At 41.4% G+C, this 26695-nt stretch overlaps 1 protein-coding gene across 1 annotated transcript; it reads left to right on the top strand.

Annotated features, from left to right (window-relative positions):
* Nucleotides 1–6580: 6580 nt before the first annotated feature.
* PROK2 (prokineticin 2) lies at nucleotides 6581–20377 on the top strand. Its single transcript, XM_032149091.2, has 3 exons — nucleotides 6581–6772; nucleotides 10134–10259; nucleotides 19207–20377. Exons 1-3 carry the CDS (start codon nucleotides 6677–6679, stop codon nucleotides 19309–19311), a joined length of 327 nt encoding a protein of 108 aa, XP_032004982.1. The 5' UTR covers nucleotides 6581–6676; the 3' UTR covers nucleotides 19312–20377.
* Nucleotides 20378–26695: the final 6318 nt, after the last annotated feature.

The raw sequence follows: 26695 nt of genomic DNA, 5'->3' as shown, positions 1-26695 counted from the left end.
CAAACTTTCTTTACAGGAACAGGCAATAAGTCTCAGTTTGCTAGCCCCTGATTTAAATTCTTACCACCGTGGCTACATTATATGAAATCTAAAAATTTTAAGGGGAAAATTGCCTGCGTTTTAGCTCTAGCCACCATCTTCTCTGTACCCCGGGTCTATCTGATTGCCCTTCCCCGCACCCAGAGGTTGCCAACACCCCAGCATCCATCTGCACTGTCAATCAGTTATGCAAGGTGAATCTTGACATTTCCTTGTCCAGCCTTTATCTTAACCAATGGTAAACTCTACTTGTTCTACTTTGGTTTTTTTGCTGGTTTTTGTTTGTTTGTTTGTTTGTTTGTTTTTTTAGAAAGAGTCTTGCTCTGTCACCCAGGCTGGAGTGCAGTGGCTCTATCTCAGCTTACTGCAACCTCCCAGGTTCAAGTGATTCTCCTGCCTCAGCCTCCTGAGTAGATGGGATTATAGGCATGAGCCACCACACCCGGCTAATTTTTGTATTTTAGTACAGGCAGGATTTCGCCATGTTGGCCAGGCTTGTCTGGAACTCCTGACCTCAAGTGATCTGCCCACCTTGGTCTCCCAAAGTGCTGGGATTACCGGTGTGAGCCACCATGCCCAGCTCTCTACCTGGTCTACTTTTTAAGTGAGTCGGTTCACCTCTCTCCTTCTTTGTTGCCAACACTGGTAGCAGAAGCCACCTGGACCGCTGCCGTGGCCTCTCATCAGGCGTGCTCTCAGCCACTCTCCAATCTCTTCTCTATATTTTTTGTAATTTGTTCAACAAATATTTATCAAGTGCGTACTATGTGCCAGGCATCTGTTTAAGTACTGGAGATAAATTAGTGAACAGAACAAAGTTTTTGAACATCCCTTATCCCGTAGAGCTTAGATTCTGGTGTATGTGTGGGGAGGTGGGGGCAGTAAGGCAACAAAGATAAAATATAATATGTAATAGAATACGCTAGAAGGTGTTAGTGCTAGGGAAAAGTGAAATATAAAAGGACTAAAAGGCATCTAGAGTGCTGGGGCAGTTGCAAATGTAAATAAGGATGGTTAGGATAGGCCTCCTTGCAAAGGTGAGATTTGAACAAACATTCGAAAGTGACAAGGGAATCTACCATGTGGCTATTTGGGGAAAGAGCAATCTGACAAGGAGAAGATCCAGGACAAAGTTCCCGAAGTGGGAGCATGCCCTGTGTGTTCTAGAAACCTCCGGGGGGCAGTGAGGCAGGAGCAGAGCTGGCAGGAAGACAAGAGGTAGGAGTAGTAAACGAAGTCAAAGATCTGAAGGTCTCTGTGAGAGAAACGAGAAACCACTGCAGGGTTTAGAGCAAAGAGTCTGACTTACTTTAAAAAAAAAAAAAAAATAGGTGTTGATGATAGAATGTAGAGGGCAAGGGTGAACCCGGGAGGCCAGTCTTGAGGCAATGACAGTAACAGTAATCCAGGCTGGAGGTGACAGGGGCTCAGAACAAGAAGGGTAGCATGACAGAGGGTTTATTATTAAAATATATTGTTTTATTTTATTTTGTATTAATTTATATTTTATAATATAAAACATTATCACAAATATAATTATAATAAATAATAATATAATATAATACAATATAATATAATATAATATAATAATATAAAGTAGATTTGCCTTCAAAAGGCAACAAGATTTTCAGACAGATTGGTCTTAGGTGTAAGAGAATGAGAAGGGTCAAAGATGACTCCAGGGTCATCTTTGGAACGATAGAGTTGCCTTCAACAAAAGGGGTTTGGGGGTTGCCAGAAGGTGTTGGGATGTGGACAGGTTGAGTCACACTGCAGGGAGGTCTTCCTTATGAACGCTGCTCAGGTCACACTTGCCCCATTCTTATGATTTTTCTCCTTCCCCGACCAACCATGAAGACGAAGATCTTTAGTGTGGCCTCCGTAAGACCCTGCAAAGGGTCCCTGCCATCCCTCTGGCTCTGTATTTGTTCCAGACTTCGCTTTCGGCGCATTCCTTGGGCCACATTGGCTACCCTTTTGTCTGCACTGTCTGGAATGCCCAGCCATCCTCCACGTCTGCTGTTTTATTCTTTTTTTTTTTTTTTTTTTTTTTTGAGACAGGGTCTCGCCGTCACCCAGGCTGGCGTGCAGTGGTACAATAACAGCTCACTGAAGCCTTGGCTTCCCAGGCTCAAGTGATCCTCCTACCTTGATTCTTCAGCTAGGTGGGATTACAGTTGCCTGTCACCACTCCCGGCTAATGTTTTACATTTTTTTGTAGAGACAGTGTCTCCCTGTTTTGTCCAGGCTGGTCTGGAACTCCTGGGTTCAAGCAATCCTCCTCTCTCGGCCTTCCAAAGTGTTGGGATTACAAGCATGAGTCACTGCACCCAGCCCTGTTTCATTCTTCACCTCAATTAAATTCTGCATAACCTTCAGCTCTCATCCATATTCCAGTATTTTAAGGAAAGCTTCAGGATTCTTCATATGCTGTCTCATAGTGACCCTAAATTTACCTTCTGTAATTATAAAGTTGTATGATTATTTGATTCATGTGCATCTTCCCATGAGACTGTAAGCTCCCAGGGGACTGGGTTCATGTCTGTTTTGCTCACCCTTGTACCCCCTATGCTGCACACAATATCTGGAATATGGTAAGTCTTAGTTAATACCTGTTGAATGAATAAATTATGGTTTACTACCCACCCAAAAGAAAATATTAGCTTACACATTTACTCACTTTCAGAGTCTTTGTATAATTCTGTTATAAAGAATGCTGTACTAGAAAAAATACAAAGGAAATTACACATTATTATTTATAATAGCAATTACTAATATATTTCAAAGTTCATTATGCTCATTGAGGAGTCCAAGCCATGAATGATTCATTTCCTGTAGAATATAGCACTGCTCGCCTGATACCTTGTTGTCTTCAGAAACCAGTGACAGACTTGCACTGTCTGTCCCCTTGAAGACAGATTGTCATGTGGCTTGTTTTGGTCACTAAAAAGTGAGCAAAAGTGACAGGCATCAATTCCAGGCAGAGAAAGCTGGTGTACAACCCTCTGGCTGCGCCCAACTATGTTAGTTCCCTGCGTCTGCCATAATAAAATTAACATAACTGGGTAGCTTAAAACAATAGAAACTTATTCTCTCGTGGTTCTGGAGGCTAAAAGTCCAAAATCAAGGGGTCAACAAGGCCGTGCTCCCTGTAAAGGATCTGGGGAAGAATCCCTCCTTGCTCTTTCAGATCCTGATGGCTGCTGGCAATCCTTGGTGTTCCTTGCCTTGTAGAAGCGTCGCTCCAATCTCTGCGCCCATCTTCACTTGGTGTCCTCCTTTGTCTGTGGGGGGGTGGGGGGAGTCTAGTCTGTGTCTCTATATCCAGCTCTCCCTCCCATTTCTCTTATGAAGACATCAGCCACTGAATTTAGAACCCACCCTAATATAGCATGACCTCATCTTAAGTTGATTACATCTGCAAAAACCCTATTTCCAAATAAGGTCACATCCACAGGTACCAGGGCTTAAGGCCTTGAAAATAGCTTGCTAGGGGACACAGTATAGGCCACTACACTGGCAATCATGAAGCACATGTTGAAATTGAGCCTTATTAGTTAGCCCGAGTCCCAAACTGACTGCCGTGAGACAGGCCTGTGTCTCCGAGCTCACTTCATTTCAGTCATGTGGCCCCCAAGTAAAGGGATAAGCTGAATCATCTGCACCAGGTAGAGCTTCCATCTCTCTTGCTTTTTGGTGACTACCTTTAACGGATTCATATACATGACATGAGTCTGTACTATATATGATCTTCTTGTAGCTGTCTGGACTGTCCTTCATGGGACATATTCCTGTTGCTGGTCACTTACTGAATGCCTGCTATATGCCTATTATTGTGCTGTGTGCCAAGAGGGATGCATAGAAAATTAGACACAAGGATCCTAATCACAAAAAGTATACAACCTAATATAGTGGGCAGGACAGAAAAGATCTATATCAGCATGGGCTGAAATTGTCAGGGGAGACCAAATAATAAGACTTAATAAGAGATAACCCTAACAGAGCTCCCAGTCTGTTCCAGGCACTGTGATAAGCATTTTGCATGTATTATTAAATTCCACAGGGGTTGTACCCCATGAGGTTGGTATTTTATACCCATTTTATAAGAGAGGAAACAGAGGCTTCAAAAGGTTGTGTAACTTGCCCAGTGGTCACACAGGATTCCAATCCTGATAAGCCTGTCTCACAAACATGGGGTTCTATAGACGCTCCTAGATTGCATTTTCATTTAAGCTGAGCCTTGATGGTCTGCTGGAATATGGTAGGCTACACTTTACACACACGAGGCTCATTTCACCTGATACAGTTATGCCTGGGCAGAATTGATCATGTGGCAATATCAACAGGTTCCACTAGTAGAAAAGAATCAATAAACTACTGTTTCATTTCTATATCATTGTTGCTAAGTTGTCCCTCCTACCTTTTTTAATGGACTAATCCAAACTCTTTTTTTTTTTTTTTTTCATTTTTCCCTGTATAACAATTGAAGTCAGACTTCATTTTTCAAACTTGGCCTCAGATACAAAGATGACATATCAAGAGCCTTCGTTTCTCTCCTAAAGCATTAAAACAATTAAAATTTCCAAAAGAAACAACATGAAACTAAACAACCCTATTTTTAAGTGTTTCCAAACTTATTTCTTTTTTTTTAAACTTGTTTCAAAACAGCCTTATGAGGATTGTTTTCCAAACAGCTGTGTAAGAAGCCAGCCACTTTTGAAATCTGATTTTTCCTATGTAGACGTATCATATTTTCTATGCTTGAAGAAGCAGGGAATACCCAAGCTGGCATTCGATGGTAGCGAATATGAAATAGACCATTAAAAGAAAGTCATAGGAATGTTAAAATCCATGTTGACTGGTTTTTACATTTACCCGGCAGCATTCCCGAGCTAGCGTTGGCATGGAGACTGGAAAAGGAAACTTTCCACAAGTCTGTCACTTGCTACTGTTTCTACTTACTCCACTGCGAGTCCAATTTTAACATTTTTTTTTAAGTTGAAAAAAGGGTTTGACTCCTTTTGTGTTTTCTGTTCAAGGCGTTTTTTAAACATGAGAACACGTGTGAAAAAGGTTTTTAAAAATCAGCCAAACATTGGGGTTTCCAAATATTCAGCTGTTTAACATTCAGATAATTGCCTGCCTTCCCCCGGCTATCCCCCACATTTCGTCTGAATGCTCTGGCATGGGGGAGCCCCACAGTCTGAAAGTAACTCTGTCCCAACTCTCCTTACTGCATTTATTAAAGAGGCTGAAAGACGCATCTGCTTTTCAATAGTTTGTGGTTCTTAAGAGACCAGGAAAGCCAGAGGTTCTGACTATTCAGGAAGAAAGTTGGGTTTCCCAAAACGGGCAAGCAAGTTTGGTGTGGTCACATCTAGGTATTCTTGACGTCATTTTTGTTGAGGGAAACAGGCTGCAATTTTTGGAGCCAGGCTAGGATGAGAGAGGGAGGGCAAATCTGTCACTTATTCTTTCCTGGTGTGTCTGGAACCCACTAGACACTCAATTCATGTTTACATGAATGAACGAATCACAATAACGCCCTATCACATCTGTAAAACCGAAGGGTGATTTTCCTGGGCTAGAAAGTTTAAGAAAGAAGAGAGAGTTGCGTACCTAGGGCTTAAGGGGCCTCAGGCTGGCACTCAAAACCAGGCGTTCTCATTTCCCTTTGGCATCACCCTGAACGGCTGTGCCTGGAGCTGGCGCGGCGCTGAAGAGGGTAGGAAATACATGTGAGGAAAATCAGAGGAGAGGGTTGGGAACAGATGTGGGCATAAAGGGAAGGCATCTGACTTGAAAGAAACAAATCGGAGTCCCGCAGCTGGAAAGACATATCCTTTCCACGTCGCCGGGGATGTGGGATTGGGGCGATTTTGCTCTCCCTTTGTTCTTTCCCCTGCCTTCCACGTTTCCAGGGTATTTGATTGATGTCTGTCTTCTCTGTTAAGTTATTCCACCGTGAGGAGAGAGCGGGTGGCAGTACCTGGCACGCAGCGGGCGCCCAGTATAGATCCGCTGAGCAAACGAATGGATTCAGGGGCTGCTGTGTCCCCCTCACCCACCCCCCGCCCCCTATGTGTCCACAGCGCCCCGCACGTAGTAGGCGCCCCCTAAACATCTGTACAGCAAATGATTTGCAAGTTTTCGGCGCAGAGCACGTGGAGCTTTGGAAACCAGGACAGCAAATGAGTGTCTCGGAGACCACAAAAGCGGTTCCGGCGCGTGCGAAAGGCGGTGGCTGGGCTACGGCGGAGGGAACGGCGCAGAGCGGGGCGCCCCGCCGGGAGCGCTGCCTGCGTGGCGCCCGAGGCGGGGGCGCGGGGGGCCGCGGGGGGCCGCGCGCAGCACGTGCTCGTCTGGGAGCCGGCCGGGCCGGGGCGGGCGCGCGTGTCCGCGTGGGGCGTGGGGCGTGGGACGTGGGGCGTGGGGTGTGGGGTGTGTCCGCGCCGTGCCCCCCGCGTGTGCTGTCGGGCGGGTGCCGGCGTGAGTCACGGCGGGGCTAGCCTTTATAACGGCCCGGAGGCTCGCGGGAGCCGCCGCGCCCGCCCGCCCGCTGCTCCGCGCTCCACCCAGCGCGACCCGTCCCCGCGCCCCCAACCGCCTCCGGCGGCCGCCCAGTCCCGAGGGCACCATGAGGAGCCTGTGCTGCGCCCCACTCCTGCTCCTCCTGCTGCTGCCGCCGCTGCTGCTCACGCCCCGCCCTGGGGACGCCGCCGTGATCACCGGGGTAAGCGGCCCGGGCGCACCTGTCCACCCCTGATGCGCGCCTGGGATGTACCCAGGGGGCTTGGGACGGGGACCCTGAAGGGCAGGCTAGAGGCAAAGGGAGGGTCGCCCTGGGCGGAGATACCTGCCCCTGTCGCCCCTTGGCGCACTTGGGAAAATGCCCAGATCCAAAAGCAGCAGACGGCTGGGGACACTGGGCGCGTCCTGGAAGAAAAAGTGACAAGGATGTCGCCCACCACCTTTATAACCACCTTCTCCCGCTTACTTCTCCCTCATCACCCACAGCCTCACTCCTCCCATTTTTCTTCTGTTAGGCTGAAAGAAGTTTCTCTCTGAGTCTTCTCAAGTACTTTTGGAGGCTCTCCAGCCTCGAGCCTTAAAATTTGACGGCCCCTTCCTGAAATGCAAAGGACTAAGACTAATTCCCCAAGTGCCCAGAGTCTTAATCCTACAGTCAAAGAGTTTGCTCCCCGATGCGTCCTCCGCAGAAACCCTTTGAAATCACTTGGTCCAGGGCCATGTGAGCGCTTTGAAAAGCAATTGTGGGAGCTTCCTTCTGGGTTCCGGGGCTTTCCCCCGCCTGCCCAGGGTCTTGAGGTCTCCCCATAAAAGTTTTAAATTTCTAATTCCTGGCAAAGCACCTCCATTGCTCTGGCATAATGATGGAGTAGGTTGCTGTGTAGATGTTTAAACTTAGAGACGATGTCTTCATCTTTTTTGTAAGTAGGAACTAGTTCAGTTCTCTCCCACTCTCAACAATTTTGTGTGGATCTGAAGAATTGGGTTTGCAGTACAATACTAAATAGTCTAGTTTACATTAACAAGGCAAAACTGCTATCATTTCCTGGTTGTTCAACTTCTCTGTTTTTTAAGTGAGGAATTATTTCACACCTTCATTAAATTACTTCAAATATTTAAGTGCACATAATGGGATTTAAATAAAACGTCTGTTTGAAATGTTGATACATAGACAATAAAATATCATTTGACTTCAAAGGAAATATCATTGTCTTGAGAAAACCAAGCTCTATATTCTCTATATTAGTTATTAGGTTTATAGAATTTTGAAAGTCCTTTTGCTATGACAGCATTTGTATATATCCAACAGATATTTAACTATAAGCTCTGTGATATTTATTAGAAAAGAGATTTTTTTAAAAAAATTACTTGCATAGCTTTGCCAGTCCATGTGGTTGAAAAAACGTTTTTGCAGGTCTTTCTAATACATGAGAATTGAAACATGATTGGATTTTTTTCCCCCTCTTCTCCTGCTGGCTCATTTAAAGTTTCTCTTAATCCTCTGAGCCCAAGATCCCTTTGCAATATAAGTATCTTTTTGTTCCATTCACAGGACAACACTATCTGAATAGATTTGCAATGGGTTAAGGATGAAGGGCATTAGGAAACAGCTGTCTAATTAAAAATATATAAACCTATGCAACTCTTTGTAAACTTTCCAAGAACTGAAGCTTTTGTTACAAAATAAAATTTTATCACATTGGCTGTCTCTCTGTTAGAGAGGCTTAGACTGGGCTTATTATATAGTTATGTGTGCTGTTTTCGTTGTTATTTTAACTCAGTGTTACAAAAAGAGAATTTTAAAAATGTCTCTAAAGCAACAGGGCAATAAAATGTAGTTATGCCTCCATGACAGGAACCATCTGGATTCAAATGAAAAACTCAGTAACTTATCAAGATATATTGTGTATAGCATGTTAAACATCTAGGTGATTGAATTTTAAAAGATTTTGGCTGGATTTTTGATTGTCTCATTAAAAAAAGCTCATGGGGCCTCAAAATTCGAGGTATTGAGCATCTGTTGAAATAAAATACTGGCGAAAACTTCTACCTTACATCTACAGTTTTTTGGGTAGCGTATGTAGGTATTTTGAAATTGATTTATATGCCCACATAGATTTGTTAAAACTATATTGTAAAAGATCATTGACTAGACATCTTATTTATGGGATGTAATGGCTACATATACATGATTTCTGGCATGCAGATAAAAATTGGAAAATTGAAACATTTATATATTGTCCTATAAAATCCAAACACCTCAGGGTGAAATTTTTAGCTTTTATCCAGATACTTGTTTCAAATAGACTGGGAAATAAATTCTAATGAGGGAAGTAAATGAATTTTAAAGTAAAATAGTTGGTTACTTTTAATGAGAAATAATGTTAAGAATGTGCCCATATTTTTATGTCTTGAGAAGTTATGACTGTCCTCAAAACTAAGAATTTTGAAGGACTGTTTTAGTTGTTTCCACTAATTGTACATTTCAATTTGTGCCTAAATGATAGAGGTTTTAGTTTCTTACATATATAGTACAGGATGTTTTTATCTTATCACTACCAAAACAGATTACTGCCCACGTTCAAACAAAGCACTCTATTTTTTGTTGGTTCTAGGAAAGAATAATAGTTTTTCAGATCCATTTTCATGCAAATAAATTTAGATTTCATTATTTATTTCTATTTAGTAGAGTATGGAAATTCCTCCATAGTTGATTATTTCATTGTATGTATTTACAACTTTTATATTGAAAGCTGGTGCCTTGAGTAATTACTATTGACAATTGCACCTGTTACTTGCCTTTCTTAATTTGATGGCTCTTACAGGATTGTTAGCTGATTTTGTAATGTACATATATGTTTATGCTAAGCCAGTTATTTGCTCTTTGCAGCTTATTCACCTGAAGGAAGAGTAACATAAGGCAAGCATCTTGGTCTGTCCATTTTCAACCTATGAGATTTCTTTAAAGAGAAAATGGTGAAAAAGCAAGTCAGTGGTGTGAGAAACGTCAAGTCTCATGAACCAAAATGCAAATATTTGAAAGGGAAAATGAGCACTTCTAAAATTTACATCAGTGCCTTTTATGGGTCTGGAGTGTTTCGTGCCAGATTTAGAGACTATTTAAATCTCTTTTTTTAAATTGGCCCCAATGTATTCTGCAGTTAATAGTCATAAAATCTTGTGATTCCATTTATGTAGTAATGGCCGTGTGTAGTGTAAGACTAATATAGTCTTGTTCTTCAAGTTCAAAGCCAATTCAGCCATAAAGCGCTGGAAAAAGAGAGCTGATTTCATTTTTTAGAAAAATCTTACGTTTACTTAAGATTTTCATAATCCAGGGGCTAGAATTTAGCCCAATTTCAAAAAAATGAGAAATAGCTATTCTGATCAGATTTTATTGTAGATATATACAAGTAAATGAAGGTTATCATATAAAAAAATACCTGAGTATTAAAGTCGAAGTGTTTAGATATTTAAAGGGCGTTTTCACTGCTAATTTTAGATTTCTTTAGCCTGAGTCTTTCCCATTATCTATATTTATCTGTTTGTTTATTACATTTCAGGCTTGTGACAAGGACTCCCAATGTGGTGGAGGCATGTGCTGTGCTGTCAGTATCTGGGTTAAGAGCATAAGGATTTGCACACCTATGGGCAAACTGGGAGACAGCTGCCATCCACTGACTCGTAAAGTTAGTATTTACGTATTTGTATTCATGGTGGTTCTACTGTGATAACTCTGAGCAAGGTCTGTATGACATGAAGGACCGGGTAATGTGCTCGACAAACGAAATGAATATTGGACCTTAGCAAGGATAGCAGTGTAAAACTACCCCCTCTCCTCTCCTCTTTCATTTCAAAGAAATGTGTCCTCTGTCTTTCTTATTCCAGTGAGAGTTTTCATGTTACTGCTCTCATGGTGTTAGAAGCATTTTACCAATATAATTTCCAACACATGAATTTGCTTAAAAGTTATTTAGAACAAAAATATATATTATACTCTAGTATGCATCTTTGCAGAAATCTGAGTATAGAAGTTCTTAAAAAGACTGCTTTTAATATTAGATCTACTGATAAGGCAGAAGTAAATAAGCTCTCTGTTTTGGAATTTTTTTAGAAAATCGATTATACAGTTACTCTTGTATGTTAGTTTAATCATTCTATATTTTGACTCTACCTACAGGACACATTTTTCACAATTTTAGCTATCGATGATATTTAATTTTCCAATTTGCTTTATTATCTGTCAGCTCAATATCACAGTAACCTAAACAACACTTTTGAAAAGTTATTAACAGTAGTGGCATGATCATAGGGTGGCAGGATTGGACAGGGCTTGAGAGGTTGTATCTCCAAGGGTTGCAGACCCACCTGTCTACAGGGGTCAGGAAGGTTTACATTATATGAGGAAGCGGGTGAGTGGGAGGCAGAAGGCATGTGGAGCTGGAGGTTCTTGGCCTTCTGATTGAAAACCTTTGAAACACAGTGTGGTCTCAACAGAGCACCCCAGGAATGCCAGGTTGCATTGCCCTCCTCTGGTCCCACCTCCACATTTTTCCCATTAGTAAAGTGCCTCCAGTGGCATTGCAACAAGTCCGAGGGCAGGTGGTTTGCGAGAGGCAGAGCTCAGTGTCTTTAGAGTGTTCTTTCTACACATTGTATACTTTCTTTTAAATACAAGTAGAATGTTTTCAAAGCAAACCAAATTCCATTTTCTGTCTTATTTTTTCACATGTGATTTAGGGTTTAAAAATGTAATACAGCCAAACATCATTCCTGTACTCCACAGTCCCAGAGAACAGTTAATATTTTGACCTCCTCGGAGTGAACAGAATGAAATGAATTGTGGCCCCTTGGCCCAGGTTTAACTCTGCAAGCTATAATGTGGATTCCGGTTGTTTTGGGCCTATCTAAAGACTGAATTTGCTTTTGGCTTTCCTGTGGTTGCCTTGTGAAATGCTTCCTGTTACATTTAAACCATCCCTCCTGTGGTTTTACCATGCAAGCCTGCACTGTCATTTAAAAACACGACATGCATTGTTTTTTCTTGGACAGAAGAGGTTTAAACTGTTACTTGTGTGTCTCAATGCCAAACTTCCCTAGAAGAGGGGCCACTGGCCCAGCTGCCTGTAGCATTGCTCTCGTTATTTTCAACACCCTTATTGAATTATGAGTTATCTTTTGTACACTTAAGTCATTGTCTCTGAAACATTTATTCTTAACTTTCTCCTTTAAGAATTACGTTGTTTTTGGCTGGGCATAGTGGCTCACACTGTAATCCCAGCAATTTGGGGGTCTGAGGCAGGCAGTTTGCTGGAGCCCAGGAATTTGAGACCAGCCTGGGCAACATAGTGAGACCCCGTCTCTATAGAAAAAATTTTTTAAATTAGCTGGGCATGATGGCACACACTTGTAGTCCTAATTACCAGGAAGGCTGAGGTGGGGGAGGGGATCAGCTGAGTTCAGGAGTTGCAGGCTGCAGTGAGCGTGGTCTTGCCACTACGCTCCAGCTTGGGTGACAGAGCAAGACTCTGTCTGGAAAAAGAAAAAATTGTGTTGTTTTCATACAATATTAGTACAGCTTCACCTGCCCTAGATGCTAGAATCACATAGCCTGTTTACTAAAACAGGGGAAAAGGGACATATCCCATGGAACTATGTTTGTGTTAATAACAATCATAATTGCACCTTGTTAAACACTGTGATGTACCAGATCCTCTATATTAAATGTTATATATGTACTTCTTATTTAATACAACAAGCCTGTTTGCAACATTAAGCCCCAGAGGGGTTCAGCAACACAGGCTGTGTGTAAACAAGAGACACTCAACTTCATTCTTTGTGACACTCTATTGTTTATGTGGTCTTAATCATTACACGCCTCTACCTCTTCGAAAGCAGTCGTTGGGTTTAATTTGAACACTTTTTAGTCCAATTAACCAAAACTGGTTTGTTTAGATAATAGAGACAAAATGATCACTGGAATGAGTGATAACAGTTCAGACTGGGAATTTGTGCCATGGTTTGGATGAGTGTTCCAATCCTCTGCAATATTTAAAAGAGAACCGAATTCTATTTCCCCAGTTCCTAGATAACTTCAATTTCAGGTTTAGTCCAAGTTTAATTTTGAAAGTAAACAAATGCAGTCTTCTTGCATAAGCCTGGCTACATCTCTTTGGTTCTGTTTTTATCATGGATCCAATAATGAAATCTTTAAATAATAGAGTATGGTTTTCAGATGCTCACTTGAAATGTATTTCTGGAATTTTATTTTCTAACTTTTCTTATTGGTTCCTTTTTTATCTTCATATACATTTTCAAAAGTTATTTTGATGACCTATTTTAAGAGAAGATCCCAGAGTTGTACTTGTTCCAGATGAAATTTACCTATTATAGAAAAAGATCTAGTTTCTTCCAGAATATCTCTCAGCTGTATAGTCTGTTCAAAACAACTCAAGAAAAAAGTCTTTCCTCAATACATTCTGATGAACATTATGTACAGTATTCAATTATGCTCTGAAGTTTAATGACTCATTAGTAGATAGTAAAAATGTAGATCCTATATAGAATTTTTTTTTCATTTTGTTTCAGCTTAGTCAGTAGCCACTGAAAATCTGTTTATTTGGATCAAGTGAACAGTATTTGATGAATGAAACTGAGAACCATAGGTAGGAGTTGATAGCTACCGAGTTCAGTTTACTGTTTTATTTAACATGTACCAATTAACCTGTAGAGTTTACAGTCCCTGACAGGCTATTGTTTTATAATTGTATAGTTTTGAAATTTATATTTGATAATTTTAAGATAGAATAAAATATATGAGATGTATGAGTTCACCTAGGAAGCATAGTATGCATATTTTCTAAATACATTTTAAAGCAAATAATAGTTTTAACAGGTATTCATTTTTCTCAAATTTTTAAATTTATTTTATTTATTTATTTATTTTTTTGAGACAGAGTCTTCCTTTGTCACCCAGGCTGGAGTGCAGTGGTGTGATCTCGGCTCACTGCAAGCTCTGCCTCCCGAGTTCACACCGTTCTTCTGCCTCAGCCTTCTGAGGAGCTGGGACTACCAGTGCCCAACACCAAGCCCGGCTAATGTTTTTGGTATTTTTCGTAGAGACGGAGTTTCACCTTGTTAGCCAGGATGGTCTTGATCTCCTGACCTGGTGATCTGCCTGCCTCGGCCTCCCAAAGTGTTGGGATTACAGGCACATTTTTCACAATTTTTTAACACTTCAGAATGACTTAACTGAATCATGCCTTTAGAAGAAAGTTTCTGTTTAAAAAAAAAAAAAAGTGGCTGGGCGCAGTGGCTCACGCCTGTAATCCCAGCACTTTGGGAGGCTGAGGCGGGAGGATCACGAGGTCAGGAGATCGAGACCATCCTGGCTAACACCGTGAAACCCCTTCTCTACTAAAAATACAAAAAATTAGCCGGGCGAGGTGGCGGGCGCCTGTAGTCCCAGCTACGCGGGAGGCTGAGGCAGGAGAATGACGTGAACCCCAGGGGGTGGAGCTTGCAGTGAGCCGAGATCGCACCACTGCACTCCAGCCTGGGTGAAAGAGCGAGACTCCGTCTCAAAAAAAAAAATAAATAAATAAATAAAAGTTTTTATTAATGCCAGTACTTTCCAAAGTCTACATAGAAGATTAGCCATTTCCTTCCCATTTTGACTAACATTTAGCTTTGAAAGCTTTGAACACTTTTTAGTGTTCAATAATTATGTGATTAATACTTTAATTTTTATTGCTTATTGAATTCTGAATTTTTTCAGTTTAAACAACTATGTTTCCTTCAAACAATCTTGTTTTTAAATTTTCCTGCGCTTTTTATGTGAACATTTTTAGCACCAAGTTTTTTTAAAAACTTCACTTTCCTTCCTTTTCTGAAGGAAAAATATTCAAATAAAAACCTGGTACTTGTTTTTTTTTCAACTTAATATTTAAAAAATTATTAGTGGTTTCTATTTTAGAACCAACCTGTGAGGAAACATTGTAAACATAATTTCAGAATATGAAGTCATTAAAATTTTAACATTTTTTAAAGTAAAAAAATTTTAAAATACTAAAATATAACTAATGCAACTAGAAATTTAGCAAATATGGGGAAGAAAGCATAATATGCTGAATTTCTCATCTTTCCTATCACAATGTCAAGAGCTACTGTCTATGATTATTTCTTGGGATAGCATCATAGCAGTGTTTATAGGTTCAATTCAGCAAAAAGACTTACAAGACAGAAATAGGCTTTAGTCTAATACAGGTTTTCTCAGCTTTGGTACTATATACCGTTTCCCCAGTTTCTCCCAATGGTGACATCTTGCAAAACTATAGTACAATATTACAAGCAGGATATTGACGTTGATACAGTTAAGGCACAAAACATTTCCATCACTATAAGGATCCCTCATGTTGCCCTTTTCTAAGTGCTAATTTCTCTTTAAAAGTGCTGCGAAAGAGTAAAAGTCATGCTTTCTCAAAGTGCTGGATGTTCTGCCTCGGTAACTTCTAGAATTTGCCGTTTGGAATTCTAGGCTATTGGAAACTTTGCATTGAGTGTTGGTTGATTCTAAAGTAAACCGTGAGGTTTGGACTAAGTGGTTCCAGTGTGCATCTTCTGTAAGCACTTTCTCTTGCATTTGTGATTATGAGACACTTGTTAGCTTTGTCACACAGTGTCTGTAGATCTAGAAGTGAGTGGGCCAGTCAAGAAACTGACAAACATCTACTGAGTGTATAATATCAGAAATCATGGTTTTTGGCCAGGCACAGTGGCTCATGCCTATAATCCCAACACTTTGGGAGGCCGAGATGGGCAGATCACTGGAGGCTAGGAGTTCAAGACCAGCCTGGGCAACATGGCAAAACCCTGTATCTACTAAAAATACAAAAATTAGCGGGGCGTGGTGGCACGTGCCTGTAGTCCCAGCTACGTGGAAGGCTGAGGTGGGAGAATCACTTGAACCTGGGAGGCGGAGGCTACAGTGAGCTGAGATCATGCCATTGCACTCCAGTCTGGGCACAACAACAGAGCAAGACTCTGTTTCAAAAAAAAAAAAAAGAAAGAAAAGAAAAAAGAAAGAGAAGAGAGAAAAGAAAAGAGAAAAGGAATCATGGTTCTTGTCATTAGGAGCTCACAGATCTGAGTGAACTGGGTTTGAATGAGAAAAAAGCACCTAAGTATTAAGGACCCTGCAGTTCAGTGTAATCATTATGTTAAGGTCACTCAAAGCAGATCCAGATTGATGTTCATACAGTCTTGGTGTCCTTGATTTAAAGAAATAATACAAAGATTTTTTTTAAGTTTCACAAAAACAAATGACCTTGTGAACACACTACCAGGGTCCCTCGTAGGTCCTGGACTAGAGACCTATACGTGAGAGGGGCTTTGGAATCTTGGGCTTCATGGTGAGTCCGTCTCTGAGTTTGGTGGTGTGAGTTACGTTTTGCCTGCTCGGAGCTGGGCAGGGCAGTGAGGGGAGCCTTGGGATCTGAGACGGTCATCTTTCTTCTGCCCTTCAGGTAGTTCCTAGACTCTGTGGGGCATTGCAGGGCATTTGATTGGCACATAGCAAATATTTCCTGAGTGTTTTCTGTGTACCAGGCTAAGAGCTATATGCTCATGAGTAAAATGGATATGGTCCCCTCTTTAGAGAGTCTGGAGTCTGGGCTTGGTGGTGTTTGAGAAGAGAGCAAAATCTGGAAGAAAGCAGGACCGTGTTTGACTTTGAGCACTTTCCCCTCCTAGCTGAGTAACCTCAGTCCAGGACCTTCGCTTCACCTCGAAAGGAAGCCACCTTCCTCTATCTCAGACAAAGCAAAAATCTGGTGCTGAGGTTTGGGATGACATTCATACATGATGCCTTCTGAGACCTGACCCATGGCGCACAATCCATGTGATTTTTCTTTTCTACCGGGCCCAAGGTATTGCCCACCCCATGTGACAGGCCAGAGAGTGATCATAGTGTCATGATGCAGAAAGCACAAGGCTGTGAGCACCAGCAGCTGAAACAATTTTACTGATGTTCTGTCTTGTATCATTAAGAGGGAAGCGCCACCATGCACAGCCTCGCCTGTTTTGCTCATCATTGTATGCTCGGCACTTAAGATAGGGCCTGGTGTGTAGGTGGCACTCAGTATCTGTTGAATGAGTGAATGAAAGTAACATATTTGGTGATCTCCGTTTATAACAATTTAACATGCTCATTATAGGTGTATTTGACTGACACACTTCAGGCTCCTTTTACTTGGATATTGCTATCTGTGTTTGTTTTTCTCAACCTCAGCACTACTGACGTTTTGGGCCAGATAATTCTTTGTCATAGGGGTTGTCCTGTGCATTGTAAAATGTTTAGCAGCATCCCTGGCCTCTACCCACTAGACCCCTAGAGCATCCCCCTCCCTGCCCTTAGTTGTGACAAATGAAAACATTTGCAGACATTGCCAGATGTCCCCTGGGGTCACAGTCATCCCTATTTGAGAATCACTGGCCCATGCAGCAGTTTTAGGCTGGCAGAAAGGAAACTTAAGGTCTCAGGGTCAGAGTGGGCTATAAAGGTCATTGGTGATCACTTCTCATGCTATCCACTTATAATTGTCTAAGCCAGTCCAGCTGTACTCACCTCCTCTGATGTGTTCTTGGCGGCAGCAAAAGAGCTGACCCTCAGTGTTCCCTTTGACACACAGTGACAGAACCATTCTGAGCACAAGTCTATATTAATCCGGTGGTGAACATGACTGCATGTAGACGCTGTCATTAGAGCCTGGGAAGTCATGACACAGCAAAAGGACAGAGGAACTGGGATGGCTTGGCTGTATCTTGCTCCGCCAGTTCACTACATGCATACCCTGCCCTCCCATTGCCTCTTTTTCTTCCCTTTGTATTTATTGATCTCAATCATCTCCCTGGCCCTTCCAGAAAAATTTTGGAAATGGAAGGCAGGAAAGAAGAAAGAGGAAGAGAAGCAAAAGGAAAAAGGAGGTAAGAAGAATGCGAATGTGGTACCACCAAAAGACATGCCCAGAAGAATTAGCCTTTACATTGTTGGACTACCATAGGGTTGGGTCTGTCCTATCAGTTCAGCCCCAACATAAGATTAGAATGGTTCTGCCACTGTCTGTAGACAGCTTTGATAATCTGTATAGCTATCTATATGATATATACAAAGAAATTTACCTGGAAGGCATCTAAAAGATGCATTTCAGATTTTCTCATAAGAACAGATCATTGATGTGGGGTGGCCTCTTTTGGTGGAACAGATTAAGAAATACACTAGAATGATGTTGAATTTGAGTTTAGAAGCAGGAAGAACACATCCTCTGCCATGCTTAAACTATGGAAACATCTCTGAGACATGAGTCTGTAGTCACTCGTCTCTCTCACTTTAGCCTGAATCAGAGTCACTTGCCATCTGATTTCACAGACGCTCCAGGCCTGGGATTAAACTTTCTCCATATAACTTGTGTTTGGAAATGGTAACTTGTAAGACATATATAACTTGTAAGACAGGCAGATTCTCAGGAAGGTGCTATTGCTTAGGGGAGGGAAAATAATATTTGCTGTCTTTATTCTAGAAAGCATACATATTTGGAGTGTACACCATTTACCACTGGCACAGACAACCACCATGCTCGCTGTCAGTTGACCCTCCTCAACCCAGCTTGGCTGGTGAAATGGGCTGGGCTCTTAGAGTGACTCTCGAATGAAGCAGACCTTTCACTGCTACTCAATTTCCATTTATGCAAATTGAGCTTGCCTTCTTCTCTGATTTTCCTCTGTTCCTTTTAAAGTTTTTTCCCAGCATTTTGACTCCTGGCGTCTGTGTGCAAATGTATGAATTAATATATTGCTCATTGATGGTGAGTTTATATTTGCTCATTGCATAGACATGGTCATGCCCATAATACCAGGTTCAAGCTTAAGGAGCTTCAATGATAGGATACCATAAAAAGAAATAAATGAGAAAAAGTAAAAGACAGTACAGCTTGAGGACTAAAAGCTTGGTCTCTCAGGCCCACTCACTGCTAGACAAGCTTCAAGTTTTAGATAAGTGACCTTGGCCAATATACCAGTCTCTCTTTGCCTCATTCTCTCATCTGTAAAATGGGTACAATTAAAGTGCTTGCCATCTTTACAAGGTGATTGTAAGAATGGGAAAGGATAACATATAAAAAGTACTGAGCAGGCCGGGTATGGTAACTCACATCTGTAATCCCAGCAGTTTGAGAGGCTAAGGCAGGCAGGTCGCTTGAGGTTGGTAGTTCGAGACCCACCTGGCCAACAAGGTGAAACCCTGTTTCTACTAAAACTACAAAAGTTAGTCCGGCGTGGTGGCATGCACCTGTAGTCCCAGCTACTCGGGAGCCTGAGGCAGAAGAATCGCTTGAACACGGAGGCGGAGGTTGCAGTGAGCCAAAACTGTGCCACTGCACTCCAGCCTGGGCAACAGAGCAAGACTCTGTCTCAAAAACCGTAAATAATAAATAAATAAAAAGTACTGAGCATATTGCCTAATGGGTAGTTAACACTCAGTAAACACTAGTTATTGTTATGTAAAGAGCTATCTCAAGAATGGTTTGGTTTGTTTGTTTTTGAAACCTTTCCAGCTCTGACTCCGTTTTCTTTTTTATTTAGGTTCCATTTTTTGGGCGGAGGATGCATCACACTTGCCCATGTCTGCCAGGCTTGGCCTGTTTACGGACTTCGTTTAACCGATTTATTTGTTTAGCCCAAAAGTAATCGCTCTGGAGTAGAAACCAAATGTGAATAGCCACATCTTACCTGTAAAGTCTTACTTGTGATTCTGCCAAACAAAAAATGTGCCAGAAAGAAATGCTTTTGCTTCCTCAACTTTCCAAGTAACATTTTTATCTTTGATTTTTAAATGATTTTTTTTTTTTTTTTTTATTGAAAGGGAATTTTACTTTTGGATAGAAATATAAAGTGTAAGGCATTATGGAACCGGTTCTCATTTCCCTGTTTCTGTTTTGGTTTGCTTTGGCTTTTTTCTTAAGTGTCAAAAACGTACCCATTTTCACAAAAATGAGGAAAATAAGAATTTGATATTTTGTTAGAGAAACTTTTTTTTTTTTTCTCACCACCCCGAGCCCCATTTGTGCCCTGCCACACAAATACACCTACAACTTTTGGTCCCTTGCCTCTTCCACCTCAAAGAATTTCAACGCCCTTACCTTACTTTATTTTTCTCCATTTCTCTTCCCTCCTCTTGCATTTTAAAGTGGAAGGTTTGTCTGTTTGAGTTTGATGGCAGAATCACTGCTGGGAATCCAGCTTTTTGCCAGTATTTAAATAGTGAAAAGAGTGTATATGTGAACTTGACAGTCCAGACTCCTCTCATGGTGCTAGGAGTGCTGCCGGACCCTTGCTAGACCTGTCACTCAAGAGGACTTCAGCTCTGCTGTTGGGCTGGTGTGTGGACAGAAGGAATGGAAAGCCAAATTAACTTAGTCCAGATTTCTAGATTTGGGTTTTTCTAAAAATAAAAGAGTACCTTTACTTCTTTTACTTTTTATAAAGTTTTTTTTCCTTAGTCTTCTACTTAGAGATATTCTAGAAAATGTCACTTGAAGAGGAAGTATTTATTTTAATCTGGCACAACACTAATTACCATTTTTAAATCGGTATTAAGTTGTAATTTAAACCTTGTTTGTAAACTGAAAGGTCGATTGTAATAGATTGCCGTTTGTACCTGTATCAATATTGCTATGTAAAAATTCTGTATCAGAATAATGAAAGTACTGTATATCATTTGATTTATTTTAATATTATATCCTTATTTTTGTCATGGTTGTTGTCAGTTTTTATTATAAGCAAATTTCTAAGTAGGCTATGTCCCAATATGGATAAAGACCCCAAGGTTGGTAAAATAGCCCCAAAGATATGTGCATTTTCATTTTACATACAGCAGAGTTCTGTTTGCATGGATTTTAAGGTAGTTCAAAAAATAAACGATGCATAAATCAGTGAGATTTTGGAGCGTGAAGGAAAATGACGCTGTGCAAAACTGTTTGTAATCAGGAATGGACTGATGGGACTTAAGTGTATTGACTTGGCAAAGAGTGATGGGAGCGTGTGTCGCAAGTGGTTAGGCAGGGTGCTAGGTGGTACCACACAGTGATGCCAGTGTAGGCTGGCCTCGAAAACCCACCAAGTATTGTGAATGGTTTCAGCGTCGCAAATAAACAACTTGTGGAATGTGTTCAACTGACTAAACTTGCCCATGCCAACCAACCAACCATTTCCAAACACAGAACTGTCTGTCCATTTTGTAGTTATTGACTCAGCCAGGGCTTATGATAGCACATTGTATGTAATTTTACCCCTTGAGCTACTGTGTCCCATAAATGTATGGGATTTTGCTGTGCTAATTACCAAACTTGGTCAGAAAAGTATTATTTTTGGTTGTTTAGTTTGTGTTCAAGAAACATTCCTCTGCGAGTTTGCTGAAGAAAATTCAACTTCGACAAGGGGAATTATGAGTAAAGAAATAGGCACTTTGGCAATTTTGTTGTTTGTTTTCATGTAATGTTCAAGACTTTCGAGGCTATGTTGGCCAGGTGCGGTGGCTCACACCTGTAATCCCAGCACTTTGGGAGGCCAAGGCGAGAGGATTGTTTGAGCTCAGGAGTTTGAGACCAGCTTGGGCAACATGGAGAAACCCCGTCTCTACCAAAAGAAAAAAAGAAAAAGAAAAGAAAAGAAAAATTAGCTGGGCATAGTGGCATGCACCGTTAGTCCCAGCTGCCCTGGAGGCTGAGGTGGGAGGATCACCTGAGCCTGGGAGGTCAAGGCTGCAGCGAGCTATGATATTGTGTTACTGCACTCCTGCCTCGGTGACAGAGCAAGACCATATATATATATATATACATACACATATAGAAGGCTACGATGTTGTTTCTTCCAGTTTCTAGGATCGTCTCACACACATGCTGGGACTTCATAGACCAGAATTGCCACAAAGTAAGGCAAGATGAAAATTTACAAGAGAAAAACTAAATCCACAGTCTACTTTGAAAATATCATGAATGAATTCCCTTCATTCCAAGGTAGAAAGAAATCTTATACTAGAAGATGATGCCCAAAGCCTACTGGACCTTTGGATTTCTTTGCAAACATTGACTTTCATGAAAACTATCATTTCTGACTTTGTTTTGCCTTTTATCAGAAGCAACATTTTTTTAACCATAGAAAAGTTTATGCCAAAACTATTTCCTATAGACCCTCCTATCTCACTGAGAACCTTTATTCTTCTCAGTATTTCAATGTAGTTCTTTTGTTAAAGCCTTTTATAAAGTCAATTCAGTGATAGATCAAACACATAGCCCAATTTTCCTCTTCATTGGTTTCTTTTTTTTTTTTTTTTTAGTTATACTTCAAGTTTCAGGGTACATGTGCACAACGTGCAGGTTTGTTACATATGTATGCATGTGCCATGTTGGTGTGCTGCACCCATTAACTCGTCCTTTAGCATTAGGTATATCTCCTAATGCTGTCCCTCCCCTCTCCCCCCACCCCACAACAGTCCCTGGAGTGTGATATTCCCCTTCCTGTGTCCATGTGTTCTCATTGTTCAATTCCCACCTATGAGTGAGAACATGCGGTGTTTGGTTTTTTGTCCTTGCGATAGTTTACTGAGAATGATGTTTCCGGTTTCATCCATGTCCCTACAAAGGACATGAACTCATCATTTCTTATGGCTGCATAGTATTCCATGGTGTGTATGTGCCACATTTTCTTAATCCAGTCTATCGTTGTTGGACATTTGGGTTGGTTCCAAGTCTTTGCTATTGTGAATAGTGCCACAATAAACATACGTGTGCATGTGTCTTTATAGCAGCATGATTTATAGTCCTTTGGGGATATACCCAGTAATGGGATGGCTGGGTCAAATGGTATTTCTAGTTCTAGATCCCTGAGGAATCGCCACACTGACTTCCACAATGGTTGAACTAGTTTACAGTCCTACCAACAGTGTAAAAGTGTTCCTATTTCTCCACATCCTCTCCAGCACCTGTTGTTTCCTGACTTTTGAATGATGGCCATTCTAACTGGTGTGAGATGGTATCTCATTGTGGTTTTGATTTGCATTTGTCTGATGGCCAGTGATGATGAGCATTTTTTCATGTGTTTTTTGGCTGCATAAATGTCTTCTTTTGAGAAGTGTCTGTTCATGTCCTTTGCCCACTTGTTGACGGGGTTGTTTGCTTTTTTCTTGTAAATTTGAGTTCATTGTAGATTCTGGATATTAGCCCTTTGTCAGATGAGTAGGTTGCGAAAATTTTCTCCCATTTTGTAGGTTGCCTGTTCACTCTGATGGTAGTTTCTTTTGCTGTGAGAAGCTCTTTAGTTTAATGAGATCCCATTTGTCAATTTTTGCTTTTGTTGCCATTGATTTTGGTGTTTTAGACATGAAGTCCTTGCCCATGCCTATGTCCTGAATGGTATTGCCTAGGTTTTCTTCTAGGGTTTTTATGGTTTTAGGTCTAACACGTAAGTCTTTAATCCATCTTGAATTCTCATCCCACCCTTTTCTAGCTTCATTTTTAGAAGGTTAAAGCTGGGGGCCATTTTAACTTTAAAAACCGGACACTTTTGGTATTCAGTAAGGGTCCCGGTGCAATTCACTAGCAACCTTTTATGGTGTTTCCATCTCCGTGTTGCTATGTCTTTCTGATAATATCCTCGGAAATAATCTCTGATATCTTCCCCAAAGTTGTTAATTCTCAGTATTCCCTTTTGTGTTAAAGAGAACTCAGTTTCTTCCAGCATTTTCACAAATTTTAATTGACAAAAATTGTATTTATTTATGGTATACAACATGGTGTATTGAAATATGGATACATTGTGGAATGCTAAATTGAGCTAATTAATGTATGGACTACCTCACACATCATTATTCTGCAGTGAGAACAGTTAATATCTCTTAGTGATTTTCAAGTATACAATATTAACTGTAGTCACTGTGTTGTATGATGGATCTTCGTTCCAGGATTTTTTAATGTATTTCAAAGACGACAGTCTTTAACAACATGATCTTTAAATAAACTTTATTATCCCCTATATATATATATATATATATATATATATATATGCATATGTGTATATATTTTTAGGGTACTTTCAGAGTACACATTTCCCAAAATTAGAGATGCAATTATGATGCTGTTCTTGAAGTACGGTTCCCATTTTTTCCGTCACTCACCACTCTGAAAATTTTTGATTTGATTTTTATAGGATGAGGCCTAAGTGTTAGGATTTTATTTAAAGCTCCCTGATTAATTGCAAGGTGCATCCATAGTTGAGAGCCACTGAGAACCAATAGAGGACTGTGTTCCTATAGAAAGGTTACTGGTACCCAGTGACACTATTTGATGAGACACCCTTCTAGTTGAATTAGAAATGAGGATAGTAGCTGAGTGTCTTTGATTTTCTTACCACCCTCAAAAGTTCCTGTGGTCCTCAGCACCAGTTCCCTTTCATTCTAGAGGGAAGCACACAGAGGGGTCCCACTGGAGAATTCCCAGCAGCAATTAGCCCATTTGAAGAATTCATGTGAAGTTCCCTAGAATTAGATTAGGGAAGCAGGCCCCAGTCCAACCCGGCTAGCCTCACAGCTCCCTGGGTTTCATGAGCTCTCACATCCTCTAGTGCACCCCCCGCCCCACCCCGTGACCCAGCTTCAAAACTCCCTAGCAGGCACTCCCCTCTCCCAGCCCCTTCCGCATACATCTCAGGGTTTCATTCTATTTTACAGGGTCCGTAAATCATCTAAGTGCTTTAGAAAGCCCAATATTAGACTGCACTGTAACTGAATAAATCAGAATGGTAAGCATTTCAATAAAATAGATACTTGTCACAAAAGATTAAAAGCAAAAAAGTAGGAAATTGTATAGGCAACACGATGGCTGGCAACAAAATGCAGAGGCTAATGCATATTACGTGCATACCAGGTAAGCATTCTTGTGCCCCCGTGGAGATTCCCTCATCATAAAGCCTGGAACACTGACTCATGCAGTTGTGCCAGCTGAGCAAAACGATGGCCTTCTCCATGGAGTGACAACTATGGTGAATAGTTCCAGGCACTCTCACATTACTCCAGAGTTTCTCCATCTCAACGCTAGTGACTTTCTGGGCCACTTTTTTTTTTTTTTTTTTTTTTTTTTGAGACAGAGTTTTGCTCTGTCACCCAGGCTGGAATGCAGTGGCATGATCTCTGCTCACTGCGACCTCTGCCTCCTGAGTTCAAGTGGTTCTCCTGCCTCTGTCTCCTGAGTAGCTGAGACTACAGGCGTGCACCACCATGCCCGACTAATTTTTGTGTTTTTAGTAGAGATAGTGTTTCGCCATATTGGCCATGGCTGGTCTTGAACTCCTGGCCTCAAGGGATCTGCCCACCTCAGTCTCCCAAAGTGCTGGGATTACAGGCATGAGCCACTGCTCCTGGCCCTGGGCCACATAATTTATTGTTGTGGAGGACTCTCTTGTGCATTGTAGGATGTTTAGCAGCATCCCTGGCTACTAGTTCCAGTAACACTCCCCAAGTTTCGACAACCAAAAATGTCTCTAGACATTGCCAAGTGTCCTCTGCAGGTTGAAGGTGGGGATAAATTGTCCCCCTTTGAAAACTACTGCTTTAGTCTAAAGCTATTTTGTGTCTGCTTGACTTCACTTGATAATAGTATGTTTTTATTTCAGTATAAAAAGTTGAAAAGACAGTATTTAAAAAGTTAAACCTCGGCCGGGTGCGGTGGCTCACGCCTGTAATCCCAGCACTTTGGGGGGCCGAGGCGGGCGGATCACGAGGTCAGGAGATCGAGACCATCCTGGCTAACACGGTGAAACCCCGTCTCTACTAAAAATACAAAAAAGTAGCCGGGCGAGGTGGCAGGCGCCTGTAGTCCCAGCTACGCGGGAGGCTGAGGCAGGAGAATGGCGTGAACCTCGGGGGGCGGAGCCTGCAGTGAGCCGAGATCGCGCCACTGCACTCCAGCCTGGGTGAAAGAGCGAGACTCCGTCTCAAAAAAAAAAAAAAAAAGTTAAACCTCCAAATGTGACATTGCAAAATAAGCATCCTAAAAAACAAGGAAAATATTTTGTATCCAAAATAGTGGATGGGGCTGGGCATGCCAGTGGCTCACACCTGTAATCCCGGCACTTTGGGAGGCTGATCACTTGAGAGCAGGAGTTCAAGACCAGCCTGGCCAACATGGCAAAACAGGCAGCTGGGATTACAGGTATGCTGGTGCATGCCTATAATCCCAGCTACTGAGGAGGCTGAGGCCCAAGAATTGCTTGAACCCAGGAGGTGGAGGTTGCCTTGAGCCAAGATCAAGCCACTGCACTCCAGCTTGGGTGACAGAGCAAGACTGTGTCTCAAAAAAAAAAAAAAAAAAAAAAAAAAAAAAAAAAAAAAAAAAAAAAAAAAATGTAGTGGACTGGTAAAACATTTGATATAGTTTACATATTCAATAAAAAAATCAGTTATCTGTCAGCTCTATAGTTTATTGTGTTTCAAGGAAGAAATTTCTATAGTCACTCTTTAAAATAAAATTTAAGATGAAGGGCTCTCTGGGAGGCCAAGGCGGGTGGATCACAAGGTCAGGAGTTCAAGACCAGCCTGGCCAAGGTAGTGAACCCCCCATCTCTACTAAAAATACAAAAATTAGCCGGGCTTAGTGCTACTTGGGAGGCTGAGGCAGGACAATTGCTTGAACCCAGGAGGCAGAAGAGCAGTGAGCAAAGATCGCACCACTGCACTCCAGCCTGGGCAACAGGGTGAGACTCTGTCTCAAAAAAAAAAAAAAAAAAAGAAAAAAGATGCTATATAATTCATCTAATATTAGTCTAATTTATCTATGATTGAATTAATCTGAGCCCTTCATCTTTTTCTTTTTTTTTTTTTTGAGGAAATGTGTCTCGCAGGCTTGTCTGGAACTCCTGGGCTCAAGTGATCCTCCCACCTTAGCCTCCCAAAGTGCTGGGATTACAGGTGTGAGCCACCACACCCGGCCAACTTCACATCTTTAGAGCACGCTTCTAACACATTTCCACATTGTTTAAATCTAAATTTTAATCATCTTGATTAAAATGTGATATAAGTAAT

This window comes from Hylobates moloch, unplaced genomic scaffold (assembly GCF_009828535.3).
Source record: "Hylobates moloch isolate HMO894 unplaced genomic scaffold, HMol_V3 SCAFFOLD_4, whole genome shotgun sequence".
NCBI lineage: Eukaryota > Metazoa > Chordata > Mammalia > Primates > Hylobatidae > Hylobates > Hylobates moloch.
The sequence above is the reverse complement of the archived record's forward strand: the minus strand, read 5'-3'. Positions and strand labels throughout refer to the sequence as shown.

Excerpts from the sequence above, each read along its gene's own strand:
- PROK2 (XM_032149091.2), top strand. The coding sequence starts at position 6,677 with ATGAGGAGCCTGTGCTGCGCCCCACTCCTGCTCCTCCTGCTGCTGCCG. Across the intron at positions 6,773-10,133 it reads ACGCCGCCGTGATCACCGGG|GCTTGTGACAAGGACTCCCA; the intron begins GTAAGCGGCCCG and ends ATTACATTTCAG. Across the intron at positions 10,260-19,206 it reads GCCATCCACTGACTCGTAAA|GTTCCATTTTTTGGGCGGAG; the intron begins GTTAGTATTTAC and ends TTTTTTATTTAG.